At 31.7% G+C, this 19,955-nt stretch overlaps 1 protein-coding gene across 1 annotated transcript in view; it reads left to right on the forward strand.

The window, feature by feature from the left end:
* Window positions 1-19,955, forward strand: part of LOC149419857 (uncharacterized) — a 297,070-nt gene that overhangs the window by 153,564 nt on the left and 123,551 nt on the right. The window contains exons 2-3 of the mRNA XM_089637341.1: window positions 7,801-8,444; window positions 9,223-9,323. Of these exons, the coding sequence (XP_089493467.1) occupies window positions 8,289-8,444; window positions 9,223-9,323 (257 nt within the window). The 5' untranslated portion in view covers window positions 7,801-8,288. The remainder of the gene's footprint in view (window positions 1-7,800; window positions 8,445-9,222; window positions 9,324-19,955) is intronic.

A 19,955-nucleotide genomic window follows, 5' to 3' on the forward strand; every position in this document is an offset into this window, starting at 1 on the left:
AATTAATTTTACACCAATCATAGAAAGAGTCGATATCCGATTGGAAAAGAAGGCAGTCATCGTGATTTTTTATTATTTTTAGAATCTTATTGCCGTCCGCAAAAAGCCAAAAGCTTGTATGAGGGAAAATACTAATAATGTCGTTTATAAATAAGTTAAAAAGAAGCGGCGCTAGATGTGCTCCTTGAGGTACGCCTAATATACCTATCTTAAATTTTTCTTATCTGATAAACAACCATTCACCGCAAGTTAAAGGGTGTGTAGTGGTGATGAAAATTTTAAAACATGTTTATTAGTAAGGCCCATAATACATGAACTATACAAAATTTGGTCGTTTGTCTTCTGATCTTATATAGTATCTAGACAGATCTTGAGCGATATGCTGAAAAGGCGTCAATATAGCGTACTTATAGCATGATTTATCAAGTAGAAGTCTGTTTACATATTCCTCTAAAAACATTGGCTTGATAAAGTTTTTTCTTCAAAAATCAAATATTTAACCTTGCTTTATCATTTCTAGCAAGCGAGCTAAAGGTTTTTACTCCTAACTATAAAATGATCTTATAGACACCATTTTGAAAAAGAATTGAGAATTTGTCGAAGCCAGAGCTTACCGCAATTTAGTTTTTAGTACATTAATTGTCCTGATGAAGAGAACTTCGTTCTCGAAACATGTTGACTTTATATAAAAAATAAAGATTATCGTGGTAAAAACAAAGTGTTTTAATTATTTTATTAATAAAATGGTGCCACAAAGTGAATTTGCAAAATTTGAAGAAATATATATTTTTTTTTTTTGTGAAACCGCATAAGACTCCGAACTGCTCCCTAACGTCTGGAGACAGTGAGAATACCGCATCCCCAACTGGGGTATGTTGTGAGCCTGAAGGTAGTGGAGAGTGGAAGGTGATGGAAAAGAAGGAGGCAAGGAAGTATCTGGCTAATCAGATCTGGTCACCAAACACGGTCAAAGCCATTTCAAGCAACGTTTCAATTATGAATGGTAGTTTTATACGAGGGCGATTCTTGGAGTATCTGGAACGTGCCACAAATATACTACATACTATTTTAAATTAATTATTTGTGAAATGATACAAATTAATCAAATAAAGTAGTGATGGGAATGATCGAAATATTTATATAATCGATTTTTTTTAACCGAAACATCAAAAGAATCGAATGATCCATTCGAATGAATCGCTCGGAGTGCGGGAGCAATAGCTACGGACAGGGGCAAAATTTTTTCCGTCGGGGTGGGGGGGGGGGTAGGATTCGAAAATAGAAACTCGAATATCAAGACTTTTGGTAAGCAGGTACTAGCGAAATTTCAATTACTAATTTTCATTCCTGGCAATGATTCCCTTGTTGTCTGCTAGCAACATTAGTATTATTCCTGTTAGCCACGAATTTCAAAAATGTATCTGCATATTATATTACAGGCAGATTTAATTTTGGGTACCTGTATCTTATTATGTACATTATTATTGTGCTGTAATTTTCATTTGCTGTACTTTGATATCTGTTTTATATAATATTGTAAGCTCCTGCTGAATAGCTACTTAGTGTAGCCAGTAGGTACGAATTCCCATTAATAATATTTATAATGTACCACTTAATAATAAGATAATAATTATATGCCGTTTTGTTAAAAATAACCTCGAAATCTCATGTACGTTGTAGGCGCCTACTAGAACCCAAAACAAACCATTCGTTCATTTGTATGCAATTCACAAATTATTATTAAGTAAATAAAGTTATTTTACTACAGAAAGCGTTTCATTTTAATTACTAACTAAGAGACACCGATGTTAATTTCATTCATTTTAATTTCAAATAAATTAAATATATTTGTTCGTAGCATGGGTAGCAGATATATTATGTTTATATGAACGAACACATGTCACTTGATGAGTTTAATATATACTGAATATTGTATACTGCCCGAAGAAGCTACGGTTGTAGTGAAACCCGATCAGCATTAAATATAAAAATGGTGTTTGCTAAGTTATTGGTTTATTTTATTTTAAATAAACACTACCCAAATGTCCCGAATAGATGATACATAAGCTTAAAATAACATAAGTAGGTATTAAACCTTCAATTGTGAAAAACTATCACCATGAAAATCTTTTACACATAAACTATACCTACTGGAAACGTAAATCGTCACCTAAAAGTATTAATTCATAATTTACAATTCACACACGAGGTTGATTATAACATCAACAAGCTTCAGTAGGCAGCCAACAATGTACTTATAAAATATTTCGTTTTTCAAGCAATCTGAGATATTTTGACATCTCGAAATATAACCTCTCGAATGTGAGAATCGATTTGCGTTTTCGAACGAATTCTGACAGTTTGAAAACGATTGTCTCGGACTGAACATTCGAATGATTTCTGACATTTCAGAGCGATTGTCTCGATTCCACTTTCGATGACATTTGAAAACGATTATTTCGGACCGTGCATTCGAATTAATTCTGACCAATCACAACGCTTGGCTGGCATCGATTATTTCTGACCAATCACAGCGACGACTTTCCATGACGTTTCAAAACGATTGTCTCAAAGTTGCATTCGAATTAATTCTGATAATTAATCGAGATATTTCGAATGGTAAAAAAGATCGAGTAAACCATCGATGATTCATCGATTCCGCCCATCGCAAAAATAAAGTTTCAAAAATTATTTGAACTCGCGAACCCTAGCTTTCTAGTCAAGAGTCTTACCCCTCGACCGTGGAGGCCGTCAAAATGTTCAGTTTTTTAAATAATGAAAATATAAAATATTATATTGCCCTAACGAAGTAACGGTGTAGCGATATTAGGTCAGCATAAGTTATAAAAAATAAAAGTGGTGTTTTAAAAAAAATCGGTTTATTTTAAATTATGATATCACACCACATCTAAGTATTTGCTTCACTAAAAATACGCTCATTAAGTATTTGAATTCAATTCAATGTTTCATATATAATTTTGAACTGTCGTTGGATTTGAAGTTATCTTTAAAAGTCTCGTTTGGGTCCCACCCAGGCGTAGTGGAGAAGAAGTCGGTTTAAAATTTAAAATTTAATTTAATTTTTTAATATATATAATGGACAAAAGAGACATCTCTGGTCATTTTTGGATGGATTTTGCTCTGCAGGTGAATGATAACCGAATACCGACACCTTTTGCATTGATCAGTTGGATTCATCCAGTTTGTATCATTTGTCAAAAGAGGTCTATTTAAGACTAAAATGATTGAACTATTGTTTTTTTGTCACAATAATGTGCAGTGCTTATTATTACAATGTGCTGATTCATTTGCATTAATAATTCTACTCTCTTGAGAGCTGGTGACACATTATAATCTCCTAGTGCGAACTCAAATATATTTTGTGCTGATTGAAGATCAAGGAGCAAAACTCAATTGCAAGTGCTATTTTCTGGTGAGTCTTTCTGTTCATATGTATTTTGGTGGCTGGGTTATATGTTGTCTTCTCCTGCAGAGCGAATTCATTGATCAATCAATTTTTTTAAGGGATTTAAAATATTCCCTGATGGTCTGTGCTATTTACACGCCAGATTATCACCACGTAGTGTGTTCAATTCCTCGGCTGGTCCAAGTCCAAGTCCTCCATCACAACACAAGCAACACATTTCGCATAATGTGGTAGTAGTAGGAGATTTTCAAATATTGTCAGGTTATTCGCAACCCGGGAATGTTTGTCTTTCTTTTTAAAGAAAAAGACAGAAAAATCCATTTAATATTCCCTGTTCTCGTAACATACTGATCGGAAAAACAAATTATTTGACTGAATTTGGCTGAATTTTTTCAAACATTTCTGTTTGACAAGGACCAACCTGTAATATTATATGTCATCTACCTTACCACATTCACGGCTATTCTTGAGAGAATATTCTTTCGATTCGACGGTAATAGTACCTTTTAGCCCTTTTTATATGGCGTTCTTTTTGTTGGTCGATCCACTCTCTAATGTACGCAAGTAGTTACCTTTCCTTTCGGTTGCGTGTTTACTCTTTCAATGAAAATAAACACATCAGAAGTCGTAGTTTTGAATAGGAGATTGGGAAAATATTTAGGCATGTTATGCTAAAATCCTTTGTAACTTGACTTTTTAACTTTGTAAATGAAATAATTGAGACACTTAATTAAGTTCACAAGGTTCGGTATAAGAAATACAACAGTTAATTCATGAGTCTGGAAAACACAATCAAATAGGACAAATAGCACTGGGAAAAAACTGCACTTTCCTTCGAGGAATTTAGGTACATAATATGTTTTTATGATAATACTCGTGTACCTAATATTCATTTCCACGATATGTTGTGAGGTTTCTCATATATATATATTTAATTTAATATAAATCAAGTTTAGTAATACAATTTTTAAGTTCTTCAAGTATTCCGGCTTTCAAAGGACATTTTCAAACTCTCTTTGTGAGGTTACTCATTTCTAAATCAAAAACAAGGCGTTACGACTCATCTCATTTTTTGTAAATAGAATTATTTATGTGCTTCGTGACCCTCTTTAACCTTTCCATTAGTATGATAGTCTTTAGTAACGTTTTTATTTTATTTTTATAGTGCAAATACCCAACTGCCCAGAGCATGTGAGACTATGGCATAATTTTGAAGATTTATCAACATGGAGAGGTAGCTAGTAATGTGCCTGATATTTACGTTAGTTACATAATTAAATTACGAATAATAGTATTTCACCTGGGTGATTTTAAGACTATCTAAAACGGAGTGCAAACCTCGTACAAATAATCTTGATTTATTTAACCTTTATGAATACCGGCAAGACTTGAGTCAGGGATTTTACTTCTCTGCAACTGAGATTATCTATTCTTTGATGCTTTGCAACCACTTTTTAACCTGTTATCCTGTTGCTTTTATTCCTGAAAATTTTCCTCCGAGACTCTCATATTATTTGTCTCCATTTTATAGGCATCCTAAGAAGGTAGTCTTACGTTTCATGATTAATGTTATTAGATCACATGTTGGCCTAGTTCAAAGCCTGGGTATTGGACGTGAAAGAATTCAATTTTATTCCAGACATTTTCTCAGAATCCACATCCCGGATGCTTGGAGACTGTTGATTACCTCCTGGTTTAGATAGGTAATAGCTCATATCCATATAATAGGATGATTCATATTTAACAGAACATGATTCAGTCGTTTTTCGAAAAGCAGTACTTATATTATACTCCGATAAGCTCAAATTTCAGTAGGTATTTACACTAGACTTGTAGGCGTAGGTAGGTACCTTTAATTTTTGTATTTCTTTGACATTCACTATGTAACAATTTCTACATTGTAGATTTGTTACGTATAAATTTTATTAATTAGCGACCGGTTTCGACACGTTCGTGTCACTAACTAGCTATTTTAAAACTTAAAAGGTACCTTTAACTTTGTGGAAAGTGAGATGCTTATTATCTTGTACACCTTTTCATAAAGTAGGTATACACTTCTCAATGTTATAATCATGTTAGGAATACTTTTGGATTTTTGATAGAATTATCGGTTTCTAAATGTATTTTTTTTTATTTTCTTACTTTTTTAAATAATTAGATACATTTTTGTATGGCACATGAAAAAAAAATTAAAACAGATCATTGAAGTCCTCCTCACTAGGAGATCCTGTGCTGAGGGGGACTATATATGTAAGTATACGTTTTCAGCGACTAAGATGATGTTTTTAATATATTAGCTAGTTCTTCTTCCGATATTTCCCTAAGCAAAGATTTGATGGCCTTAATGTAGTTATTTTTCATCATTAAATATGTTGGCGCTGTGAAGCCTGGGTTTTAGTTATTGACTTGACTGATTAGTTAAATATAGCTTATTTAGAGCCACTACAGTTTTAAAAAGAAACATTGATTATAAAAATTTTTTGATGGCTGGATGGATGAAAACGCTGAAAATATTGGTGTTTAAGATCGACACTAGTAAAAAAATAAGAAGAAAAAAAAACAGAAATAATAAAACGTAAAGTCTTACTCATGTTAAAAATCACTTGCTTGACAACAGCATTATTTAGAATTTGATAAATTAGAAAAACAACATTTTCACTAAGAACCAATTATCTCACCATAATAAATCATGAATGCAGTCAATATCCCTTCTGGTTTATACCAACACAAGTAACCAAACTTCTTCAAAAGTGAATCGAACGAAGACCATTCAATTCAAACAAATTCCGAATAAAAGATTAACTGAAACCCATTGTAAGAAAATTCCAATGAACCAACTATAGAATCCTAAAGAACCTACTCAAATACCGACCTATTCAAGCAGGGCTTGTAGAGAATCTCAAACACAGAATCCCCCGTACAGAATCCCAAACAAGCCAAGCAGACCATAAACTTCATTAAAAAAGTATTCAATTCTGAGATGAACGACATCCTTCGAAATTATCGCGATGTTGGGAAATCGGATGAATATAGGAAAGCCCTCGACAATTTCCAGTGAGATTTTAATAAGGGACTCTTCTTATCTGGGAGATAGAACCTGGCGCAAAAGCTTTTGACTGAAATTTCTTTTAATACATTTTTGACGATCTCATTGTCATTTGAATGTTAATTTTTTGATTCTTTAATAATAGTTAAGTATACGGGAATGGTAGTCGGAAGTTATATTAGTATCAATCACTAACTCGACGAAAAATAAAACTGATTAACATTTATTGATTTTATGAAATACGCCGCGGGGGTATTTTATACGTATTTTTTTTAATTATGAACTATCACGCGTTCGGATTACAAAAAAGTTACCATCGTATTTCAAATTTTAAAGAGAAAGGCTGATTGCCTACGAAGAAATGATAAATATAAAGATGTGTTTATAAGAGCTCTTTGTAAACCACACAAAAATAATAAATTTATCATAACTTTTTAGTTAGGCGCTAATGAAAAAAAAATATTCCAAAATATTTCATGAATTATAATAAAATATATAATAATATATGACCGTAAAACACGGTGCATATTTAAATTATGATTTTTTTTTTTAATTTCCAGCAGAATTCAAAACGTGAGAAAAAAATTTGAAAAAAATAGACGACTTTTTAGTGATCTTTAAAATATTAATATAAGTTGATTCATGTAGAAAGCTTAAAACCTTTTTTTTATAGAGCGGAGACGGTTTACATATAGTTCCCGTGAGAACTTAGGCCATAGGCCATTGTGCTATATCCCATTTTACCTCATAACTCCTCTCCTTTAACAGTCACCCGGTCCCTTTTATAAAGTTCACCAGGGTTTTTGGATTTGTGGCTATGTCTTCTGGTTCCAAAGTGTGTATTCCCAGGTCTCATTTCTCCTCTCCAATCCCCCTTGGTTCCTTGAAGGCTCCAATAAGAAAGAGAGTATGATCTCTCTTCTCTACTCCTCATTGGTTCCATAAAGGCCCCACAATGGAAGAGGACTTCGTCTCTCCTCTCCACACCTTCTTAGTTCCCTAAAGGCCCCGAGATGGAAGCGGATTTCGTATCTTCCTTCCACTCCTCCTTGGTTCCCTAAAAGACCCGGGATGGAAGAGGATTTCGTCTCTCCTTTCCACTCCTCCTTGGTTCCTCGAAAGCCCCACAACCCCATTGCAGATGAGTCACTCCCCCGCTTAAAGTCTAATAATCTTATATTCTTCACACCACAAGTAAACTCTTTGCGCGTAGGACAAAACCTTTTATTTTAGATGCATACATTGGGTAAAATTATATAAAATATAATACAAAGGTACACAGATTGCGAAAACATTGTTCTAATTGACTCTTTTTCTTTTTTTTCAGTGGCTGAGAGAACTTATAATGATAATCAAACAATCCATCTTATAAATTGTGTTACGAATTAAATAATACTCAACGAGTATGTACTTTAGCTGCAGTGTTAATTAATTTATAACAATGGAACAATTCATTCAATCAGAGTTTAACGAGCGCAAATATTTTTGCAAGGTAAACATTTGCCACGGTGTGTTCCAACATTAACAATAACAACTGTAATGAAGAGTGGCAGTGTGACTAGTGATGGATAACGATGCAGCACTGTTATCACAACAGATCAAAGCAAACATGATCACCATGAGCTTTCTAACCAATTGTGAAACGTGTGAACATTCTTGCGTAATATGAAAACAGTGAACTTTAAAAAAAAGACAATTATTTTCTGAAAAATTATGAATTGAAATTGTTGAAGTTTCAAATGTCATCAGATATTGCGAAACCAGTGAACATTCTAAAGTTTCTAAAATAATTCGTGCGCAGTAAGTTACCACAATATGGAGCTTTTTAGCGTAATGCTTTCCGTCTTGCTGTTTTGCGGTACCATCAGGCTGGGAGTCTCAGCCAGTTGTAAGGATATCTCACCCTTAGACGAGAGGGTCAGAAGGGCGGAAATTGTATTCAGGGGAGTCTTCATCCCCAACGAGCATAAGGTAAGAACCCCCGGCTATAAATTGTAATTTTAATAATAGATGGTCCATTTAAAGCTGAAACCCGCAAGATTTAGCGGTTCTGCAAAACTTGGGCTTTTTTAACACTGATTTAATGGCTTAATTGATGGAGCTTTAAAGGCCAGTAAAAACTTTCGTTTCAAAATTTTACTCTAATGAAATCAAAATTTGTTTTTCTGAACTCGTTATCACTTTTATGATGAATCTTTTATTATGAAAAAGGTTTCCAGTAATAAATGGTTTAGTAGATCATACTGAAATTTAAAACAAATATTTTTAATACTGAATCTGTTCTTACTTGCGTTAAACATTATCAATATATTAAATATTCACTCACCGGTTAAACATAACTCGGCATAACATAAATATTTGTGTTGTAAATGAAAACATCTATATTTCACGGTAATTGTAATTGTTGATTTGGTTTTGCAAATAACTTGAATATCACTGAGGTGATGAGAAGTTGAATAAAATATTTTTTTAACAAAGAACGGTAGGTACGCGTTTTGCCTTTTTGGTAATCTTAAATTCCAGACTATTGAAAATTGGAGAACGAATCCACCCTTTCTTTACCTGGATTTGAGATCAAACAAAGAATTTAACCTTTAAAGTTATTCAATTTCAGCTTTCAAAGGAATTCATTGCGCAGTTGCATAAATCCCGATTAAATTTTTCTCCCACTAAAACAATCAAACCTAAACGATTCACCTTCATTTCTGCCAAACGAAAAACTTTTTGGTAATCTAAGTAATGCTTTCAGGAACGCGGGGTGGTTTTCTCCCTGGAAACAATCTACAAAGGCGCTAATCAACTGGCTGAGTTCAGCCCTTACTTTGGGTCCCCTTACAACACAACTGACAGGTAACAACACACACCGACAGCCCTTGAATTTTCTTTATTTAAATATTTCTTTAAGGTAAACAATAACTCGATTAGTGCGATTTCCTTTCACTTCCTATTCCTTTTTGTTTTTTCGATTAATATTGCTAGATAATTCATTTTCCTTTTTGTGGGAAGGGCGCTTATTATCAAAGGAGCAGCGTCAATCTTTGCTCTTGTTTATTTAATCATCCACTCAGATTATTTCCTAGTCATTAATCATATCTGCGGGTTCCAGAAGGCGCCTGCGTTTCGTCGTAAAAAGGTAACAGAAGTGCTACGAAGGCAAAAAATATCGGTTCGGTTCTAAGTGAAACCCCGTTTGGTGATATTCAATTACAGAATTAACACTCGGCAACCGCACGGCGCTTGTATGGCTTATTAGATCTGCCCCGGGAACATAAATATTAATTCAATTGAGGAAAATGTAAGCAGAAAGGAGAGCAAACGAAATTGTGTTGTTTTTCTCTCGAAAGGATAATCTTCTTTTGATAACTTGTAACTTTCTTTCATCCTTTCAAAACAGTAATATTTTCAATTACATTCTGCCGGAAAGAGTATCTTTATTGAAGACGAACATTATCTTTTCTCTATTATGATAAATTTTATCATGGAATTCCAGTATTAAAAAAAAAATTCCGCACTTTTGACATGACTTTAACTTAACTTATTAAAGAAATAATCCGAAGCTAGAAATCCTCTTTTGAAGCTCAATTATTGACTTAAAATATTCGCACGTTTTGATCTTTAAAACACCTTCAAAGTTATCTTTTTGTAAGTTCCTGTAAAATCCCTTAGTTTTCCTTGCCTTTTCTTATCATAGTTTCCGTCGAACATTGTTTTTTTTTCATTTTCGATAGTATGATGATATTTTTGAAACAAAATTAAGATGTTCATTCAGTATACCAGAAGAGCCTTAGAATTACAGAATACGTAATATTTTTTAATCCGAATTGTAACGTAAAAAAATGTTTTTAACCTAAAGTAAATTTGTTTGACAGTTCTAATTGGGAACGGCTTATGTGCGTTGCGTGGATTGTCTGGGCGAAGCCAATGGTAAAGAGGTAATAATGATTTGCATAATCAAGAAGGGATCTAAAAGATGGTCAAAGACGAATGAAACGCAATTCACGATTTTACAAATTATATGCCCATAGGGAATTAAAGCAAAAACTACTTAATTCTAAAAAAAAATTATTCAAGCGTCTTCCATGATATTTTTGTATTGTGAACAGCTTCGAAGCTGTTTGAATCTGTCATTTTAATTGTCAGCCACAATAAAGATAAAGATTTTAGGTTAAAATAGTTCTACACGATAACGAGCGTACACTTCAGAAATACCCCAAAGAACGCATTTTGGACCACTTTTACCATCGGTTTATTTCGAAATTAACTCCTAACCTTTCAAATGCGTGGACAAACACAGTAAATATTTACTATAGGGATGTTTAAATAATAATAATAATAATAATAATAATAATAATTTATGGGATGTAAAGAACAATTAGTTATCGATTCTGTAATTCTAAAACAGATTCAAACTCGAAAACGTAATTTACATACTTGCTATATAGACTACCAAAAGGCTTTCGATAGTGTCCCGCACTCGTGGCTGATCAAAGTATTAAATATATATAAAATTAACCCCATTATTATTAGCTTTCTGGAAAATATTATGTCCTTTTGGAATACCAATTTACTTATCAATTTAAAAGGTAAGAAAATAGTAATACCGGGCATTTCAATTAAAAGAGGAATTTTTCAAGGAGACTCATTGAGTCCTCTTTGGTTTTGTTTAGCATTGAATCCTCTATCTAAAATGTTAATTAAAAGCAAGTTTGGAATAAAAGTTAAGGGTAATACAAGGGAGAGTAGTACAATTTCGCATTTATTATATATGGATGACATAAAATTATTTTCGAATTCTGAACAAAATTTAGAGAAAATGATCGAGGTAGTTAAAAACTTTTCAGATGATATCAAAATGACTTTTGGTTTAGATAAATGTAGAACGATCCATATAGAGAAAGGCAAAATTGTAGATGGGGACGAGAGTATATTTAGAAATTTCCAAATTACTAGTATGAAAAGGGATGAGGTTTATAAGTATTTAGGATACCCACAATCAAATAGATTAGACCATAGTAGTATTAAAAATGATATTAGGATTAAATTTCAAACTAGGATCAGGAAAATTTTAAAATGCAATCTATCTGCTAAAAATTTAGTAAAAGCAATAAATACTTGGGCAATACCTCTATTAACGTACTCATTTGGCATAATTAAATGGTCTAATACAGATTTAGATAACTTAGAAAGATTAATTAGAACTACGCTAACAAAGTTTAATTGCCATCATCCAAATTCAGCTATAGAACGAGTTAATTTACCTAGAAATTTAGGAGGTAGAGGTATAGTCAAAATAACTTCTTTGAAACATAATCAGGTAGAAATGCTAAGAACTTTTTTCCATAGGAAAGCTCATAGCTCAGAAATGCACAAAATAATTTGCAAGGCAGATAGAAATATTACACCTTTAAATTTATACGATGAGAATGCCAACATTTTTATAAATCCCAACCAGGAATTATTAGATTCCTGGTCAAATAAAATTTTACACGCAAAACACTTCAATTATCTCAACCAAACGTATGTTGACAAAATTTCGTCAAACAAATGGTTGAGTATTGGAGAGTTGAGCGCAGAAATAGAAGGATTTATGCTTGCCATTCAGGATAGAGTCATTAATACTAAAAATTATAGAAAGCATATAATCAAAGATACAAATCAAATTGATGATTTGTGTAGAAAATGTTTGGCTTTTCCGGAAACTATAGAACATATTATATCGGGATGTTCTATATTAGCACCGTCCGAGTATACATTTAGGCACAATCAAGTTTTAAAAATAATTCACCAAAATTTGGTAATTAAACATAACTTGATTGAATGCCGTAATGTAGTACCATATTATGAATACGAACCAAATTCATTTTTAGAAAACGAATTTTATAAAATATATTATGATAAAACTATACTAACAGACCGAGCGATTAGTCATAATAGACCCGATATAGTTTTACATGACAAAATTAAAAAAATAACTTATATCATTGATGTCGCTATTCCAAATTCCTGTAATATTCAAAAATCTGTTAGTGAAAAAATAAGAAAATACACAGATTTAGGAAATGAAATAAAAAGAATTTGGCATTCTCAGACTATAAAAATATTACCATTCGTTATTTCGGCTACTGGCATTATACCTAGCTCTCTAATTAAAAATTTAGGCGTATTAGATCTATCAAAAAATTTATATATAAAGATGCAAAAGTCGGTCATTTTGAATACATGTAGGATAACAAAAGATTTTTTAAATATTTATGTTGAGGGATCAGTAGGATTTATAGGCCCTGTTAGAAGTTCTACCGAGCCGAACCCTCTGATATGAAAATATCTGGAGACGGTGAATTATTTTCCCATTTGATCTCTGGTGATTTGACGTGTTGTTCTTGTATTGTTTTGTATTTACTTTGCTTATATAATGCACTTACATAATGTTGATTGACTAGATGATCATTTGTGGAAAAGTGAGTGGAAGGGTTAAGTTTTTCCTTTGGGGAAGACTTAACCCGGACAACTAAATCGGAAGTTAAAAAAAAAAAAAAAAAAAATAATAGGATATTTAGGTAAATAAATAGGATTTAAAAAAAAAAAAAAAAATTATTTGAGGACCCCAGTAACCAAGGTAAACAACAATATTTGACATTCATTTAAAAAAAATAAAAATATATTTTTATGTTGATAACGTTTTTCTGGAATATAATATATCATAGATTCGTAATGTTGAAAGGTAGTTGAATTAGAAATTATAGATTTGTTATGTCGAAAGGTAGTTTGATTAGAATATTTAATTTGGTCACATTGAAAATTATTTATTGATTTGGTTACTGGAATGTAGTAGTAAAGATACAATCATCTCCAAGTTGTTTTGCAAAATGACAACAATGTCATTTGCAACCAACGTAGATGAACAGGGGATTATTATGTCATCTGTACAGATGAACATGGATAGTCTAAGACCCCAAAAAACAAAAGCAGGTATTCCTAGACAGCGTATGAAATGGACGAACGATGTCAATATGTTCATTGTTCGTTCATATTTTTATGTAACCAAAGTAGAAACAGATATGTTGTTATATAGGAAAAAATTACATTTACTTTTCTCACAAAATTATCCGATTGCCCAAGTAAGCGAACAAAGATTAGCAGACCAAAAGCGAGCTATTTTCAAAAATAATTTAATTTCTGTAGTCACATTAGAACAGATTAAAAGAGAAGTAGCAGATAGATTGCAAAGGGGAAATAATTTAGAACAAATTAACACAAGTAACAATGTCATATCAGATGCATTGAATGTAGATAGTTTGGATAATATTCTAGTCGAAATGTCCAATGATATTACAGTAGATTCAAATAACTTAGCCGTTATTTATAATCTTAGGGAAATCAACATTGCAAATTTAAACTTTGTTGATGAAAATGTAGTAGAATTAGCTAACTTACTTCATAATAATATACACAGATATATAGATGTAGAGCCAATAGTTAGACCAAAATTACCGAAATTGCATACGTCAAAGAAATTATCTAAATTAATTTTTGAATTAAATAACATAATTTTACCAAAAATCATATTTGACGAAATTAGTTTTTTAGATCTTCATACAATAGTATACGCTAGTGCGATTACTGTTTGTAATAAGTTAGGAATTAAATTATCATCCTCTGACGATAGATCATATAGTTATAGTAAACCAGAATGGCAGATCAGATTAGAAAATGATGTAGTATTTTTAAGAAGTAACATAGCTAGAGTAATAGAATATAAAAATGGAAATAGAAGTAGGAAAATTTTGAGACATGTAGATGAAATTGGTAGAAAATTTGGTTATAACATTGATAGTCATAATAATGAAAATATAATCAATGATTTATTGGATTTATTAAAACAAAAATTAGGCGTAAAAGCTAGTAGATTAAAAAGATATAATTATACGTATAATAAAAAAAATAATAATAGATTATTTCAGAAAAATGAAAAAATATTTTATTCCAAACTTGACGATAAACAAAATATTATTTCGAATAATAATATTCCGTTACCATCTGAATCAGATATGCGCGATTTTTGGACTAAAATTTGGAGTAAAGATATAAAACATAACGAGTCAACTCCATGGATAGAAAATGAAGAACTCAATTTTTCAGGTATTGAACAAATGAGTTTTTCTAATATATCGGTTGAATTGTTAACCAAAATTATTAAAAATACTCATAATTGGAAAGCCACGGGTTGCGATTGGATACATAATTTTTGGTACAAACGTCTGACTACTTTACATCCTCTTTTGGCAAAAAATCTTTCAAAATTTGTCAGTCAACCTCAAAATTTTCCAAATTTTCTAACTAAGGGTATTACTTATATGTTACCCAAAAGCGAAAATATTAATAATCCTTCTCAGTACAGACCCATTACATGTTTACCGACAATATACAAAATTTTAACCTCTTGTTTAACAGATTTAATATATACTCATTTAGATGAAAAAAATATTTTATCTGAACAACAAAAAGGTTGTCGCAGAAAACATATGGGATGTAAAGAACAATTAGTTATCGATTCTGTAATTCTAAAACAGATTCAAACTCGAAAACGTAATTTACATACTTGCTATATAGACTACCAAAAGGCTTTCGATAGTGTCCCGCACTCGTGGCTGATCAAAGTATTAAAAATATATAAAATTAACCCCATTATTATTAGCTTTTTGGAAAATATTATGTCCTTTTGGAATACCAATTTACTTATCAATTTAAAAGGTAAGAAAATAGTAATACCGGGCATTTCAATTAAAAGAGGGATTTTTCAAGGAGACTCATTGAGTCCTCTTTGGTTTTGCTTAGCATTGAATCCTCTATCTAAAATGTTAATTAAAAGCAAGTTTGGAATAAAAGTTAAGGGTAATACAAGGGAGAGTAGTACAATTTCGCATTTATTATTTATGGATGATATAAAATTATTTTCGAATTCTGAACAAAATTTAGAGAAAATGATCGAGGTAGTTAAAAACTTTTCAGATGATATCAAAATGACATTTGGTTTAGATAAATGTAGAACGATCCATATAGAGAAAGGCAAAATTGTAGATGGGGACGAGAGTATATTTAGAAATTTCCAAATTACTAGTATGAAAAGGGATGAGGTTTATAAGTATTTAGGATACCCACAATCAAATAGATTAGACCATAGTAGTATTAAAAATGATATTAGGATTAAATTTCAAACTAGGATAAGGAAAATTTTAAAATGCAATCTATCTGCTAAAAATTTAGTAAAAGCAATAAATACTTGGGCAATATCTCTATTAACGTACTCATTTGGCATAATTAAATGGTCTAATACAGATTAAGATAACTTAGAAAGATTAATTAGAACTACGCTAACAAAGTTTAATTGCCACCATCCAAATTCAGCTATAGAACGAGTTAATTTACCTAGAAATTTAGGAGGTAGAGGTATAGTCAAAATAACTTCTTTGAAACATAATCAGGTAGAAATGCTAAGAACTTTTTTCCATAGGAAAGCTCATAGCTCAGAAATGCACAAAATAATTTGCAAGGCAGATAGAAATATTACACCTTTAAATTTATACGATGAGAATGCCAACATTTTTATAAATCCCAACCAGGAATTATTAGATTCCTGGTCAAATAAAATTTTACACGCAAAACACTTCAATTATCTCAACCAAACGTATGTTGACAAAATTAAGTCAAACAAATGGTTGAGTATTGGAGAGTTGAGCGCAGAAATAGAAGGATTTATGCTTGCAATTCAGGATAGAGTCATTAATACTAAAAATTATAGAAAGCATATAATCAAAGATACAAATCAAATTGATGATTTGTGTAGAAAATGTTTGGCTTTTCCGGAAACTATAGAACATATTATATCGGGATGTTCTATATTAGCACCGTCCGAGTATACATTTAGGCACAATCAAGTTTTAAAAATAATTCACCAAAATTTGGTAATTAAACATAACTTGATTGACTGCCGTAATGTAGTACCATATTATGAATACGAACCAAATTCATTTTTAGAAAACGAATTTTATAAAATATATTATGATAAAACTATACTAACAGACCGAGCGATTAGTCATAATAGACCCGATATAGTTTTACATGACAAAATTAAAAAAATAACTTATATCATTGATGTTGCTATTCCAAATTCCTGTAATATTCAAAAATCTGTTAGTGAAAAAATAAGAAAATACACAGATTTAGGAAATGAAATAAAAAGAATTTGGCATTCTCAGACTATAAAAATATTACCATTCGTTATTTCGGCTACTGGCATTATACCTAGCTCTCTAATTAAAAATTTAGGCGTATTAGATCTATCAAAAAATTTATATATAAAGATGCAAAAGTCGGTCATTTTGAATACATGTAGGATAACAAAAGATTTTTTAAATATTTATGTTGAGGGATCAGTAGGATTTATAGGCCCTGTTAGAAGTTCTACCGAGCCGAACCCTCTGATATGAAAATATCTGGAGACGGTGAATTTTTTTTCCCATTTGATATCTGGTGATTTGACGTGTTGTTGTTCTTGTATTGTTTTGTATTTATTTTACTTATATAATGCACTTACATAGTGTTGATTGACTAGCTGATCATTTGTGGAAAAGTGAGTGGAAGGGTTAAGTTTTTCCTTTGGGGAAGACTTAACCCGGACAACTAAATCGGAAATTTAAAAATAAAAATAAAAAAATATTTCGATGATTTTTATAGTGCCATTTTTGTGCAAAATCACCCCAGGGGTGCTGTACAAATATATTTACAATGATCTATGTTATTACTAACTATATATGGAGATAATATACAGTACAATACTTACCTGCTAGGTCACTTGAGACTAACACATAATTAACATAAAGTAATTGTTTATTAGCGAAATTTAGATACAGGATTTAGGACGTAATTGGAAAATTGGATATAACTGGACTTTCTCTTTAAAAGATAGCTTAAAAGGGTAAGTTTTTAGTTTAGACCTGAATTCTGTTGGACTTGTTATGGATCTTAGTTCTGGAGGGAGTTTATTCCAAGCCTTTGCCCAGATACTCCGAAAGCGGGATCACAAAACTTAGTATTTGGCTTAGTTCTTGGCTGCTGATGTTGCTGATCTAAGAGTTGACTGCCTCAGACCAGTGTTTTCCGGGACGCATAGTTCGGGGCTTTAATAATGTAAAAAATCCAATAATTGTTTTAACAATTGTGTCTTTAAAAAATATCCGCCAAATTTAAAGAATCCCGTTTCTTGCTATGTGCCTATTGGTTTATTTAAAATTGGGAATAATTAATTAGTAAAAAATAAAATTCACTCTCATGCTAAAAGGTACATTTTCCTCGTTTGTGTCTGTGTACAGTATCATCAATTATTAAATGTAACAATTATTTGAATGAGTTATGCACCAGGGCATTGTAAACGTATGAGTACTGGATACTTGTCAATGGTAAATAACTATATCAGTGATATATGTAAATAAAAAACGGAAGGAAGGCAAGAAAGACGTGAATTTACGCCAGCCGTGAGAAAGGAGTATATGTTTTTTGCCGAAACGGCGTTTTTATTTAAATTTGATCGATTGTTTCAATTACCCGAAGAGGGTATAACGTTTTTTCTATTAAATTCCAGTTTCGGTAAGTAAGCCGGTTTTAATGTAAGCTAGATTCTCCAAAATAATGCAAAACCGCGTGTGTCGGAATTGTCAACGTAAACAATTCGATAATTTGTTTCATTAGCATTATTTTCTTATTATACCTGTATCTTATCATAATATCATATTTTTAATGAATAATACTAAATTGTTAGATGGGAACCCAGTGAGGCACCAATTATCATTAAATATTTTATCAATGAAATTATGAGTTATAAATTATCAATGAAAAAATATTTTATTAGCAAATCATCATAGAAATAGAGTGTGTTATAAACACAAGAGGCGGGATGGCGCATTTCTCGACAACCTAAAAAGAATATAACTTTTTCTATTTTGATGTACATAAGTGACAAAATTCATCTATTGGAGACCCACTCAGGGTGAAGCCTTTTTGGATTCCTCCCTTTTAGTGCCCTTAAAAATGATGATTTTTCCACAAACGCAACTGTATGCAGATTCTGTTTTTGACTTCGCTTAAAAAGACCATGAATCATATCACTATTCTTATATTCAGCCCGTTTGGCGCAAATTCTATTAAAAAAATATGTTATCTGTCAAGGCCCGAACCTAAGTCTTTCATTAGTGCCCTTAAGAATGATGATTTTCCACAAAAATTGCTTTAAAATTTCGAACCCAAGTTTGAAATCGTGCCCGTAAGAATGCAACTTTATGCAGATTTTGTGTCTTCGTCGTGTAGTATTTTAAATTGAGCCGCTTTCAATAACAACCCTTACGTAGCTGGCGATAAGGTTTAAATTCCCGCTTAACACCATCCTCCTGCTTTGATTTATGCAAGAAAAAAACATGTCCAAAAAGTGCCTTTTATTTTATTTTTTTGGAAGTTCAGGCATAAATATTTAATTTTTTTCAATCAATTTATAAATAACCTAATTTTCCACATTATACAATAAAATCATAACCGAAAATGGGTTCGGAGATTTTGAACTTTAAAGCAGTTTTCATAGACCTTATACATTATTTTTTTCTGGGCTCATAAAAAGATTTGATTATTTCAAAGGTCAAGATGTATTCTATTTAATTAAAGCATCTGAAACATTTCTAGGCGACCAAATTTTCAAACAAAAAACACAAGATTTTGCATTACTACGTATGGCATCGCCTTAATACCGTGATTCATACCACGATTCCAAAATTTCAGCCCGTTTGGCGCCATAGAACCTAAAAAAATAGTCTTTAAAGACCCAATTATCTGCCCTGGAATCTTAAGTTATCATAATTCTTGGGAGTAATTTCTATCAAGGATCACCTTTGAGGAACTACTCCCGCTGTTAGGAGCCGTTATGATTTTTTGATAATTTTAAGTTTTCCTTATTTGATCATTTATTATATCTATTGTACAAAAAAAAAATGGGTGTGTCAAGCCTACGCAAGACAGAAGTGAAACTTCTAGTATTCTTCTCTCTCTCTCTTTTCATTTCATTCTCTCTTTTTTTCTGTCTATTGACATATTTATAAGTAGCATGTGATAAAAAAAATTAAAAGTTATAAAAAAAGAAAAAAAAAAATTAGTTAAAGCGGGGATCGAACCTCGGTTCTTCACGACCACAGTCGTGCGCTCTGCCTGTAGACAGCGAAGATGAGTTAGGAGAGTGAGTTAAACTAGGTATATAATATTAGCTAGGCTCCTATAGCGAAATGATCCCTTTTTTTCGTCACGGTCATGAGTCGGTTTTACTCCGGTCCTCGAAATTGCATGACGCGCGTAAAGAAGTTTCACTTCAAAAAATTCCTCCAAATTTATGGATATAATTACGATCTTTTTCAAGCGCGTATGTAATGATTATTTTTATCAACGTCG

This window comes from Hesperophylax consimilis, chromosome 11 (assembly GCF_061612785.1).
Source record: "Hesperophylax consimilis isolate HC1 chromosome 11, BYU_Hcon_1.0, whole genome shotgun sequence".
Taxonomy (NCBI): Eukaryota; Metazoa; Arthropoda; class Insecta; order Trichoptera; family Limnephilidae; genus Hesperophylax; species Hesperophylax consimilis.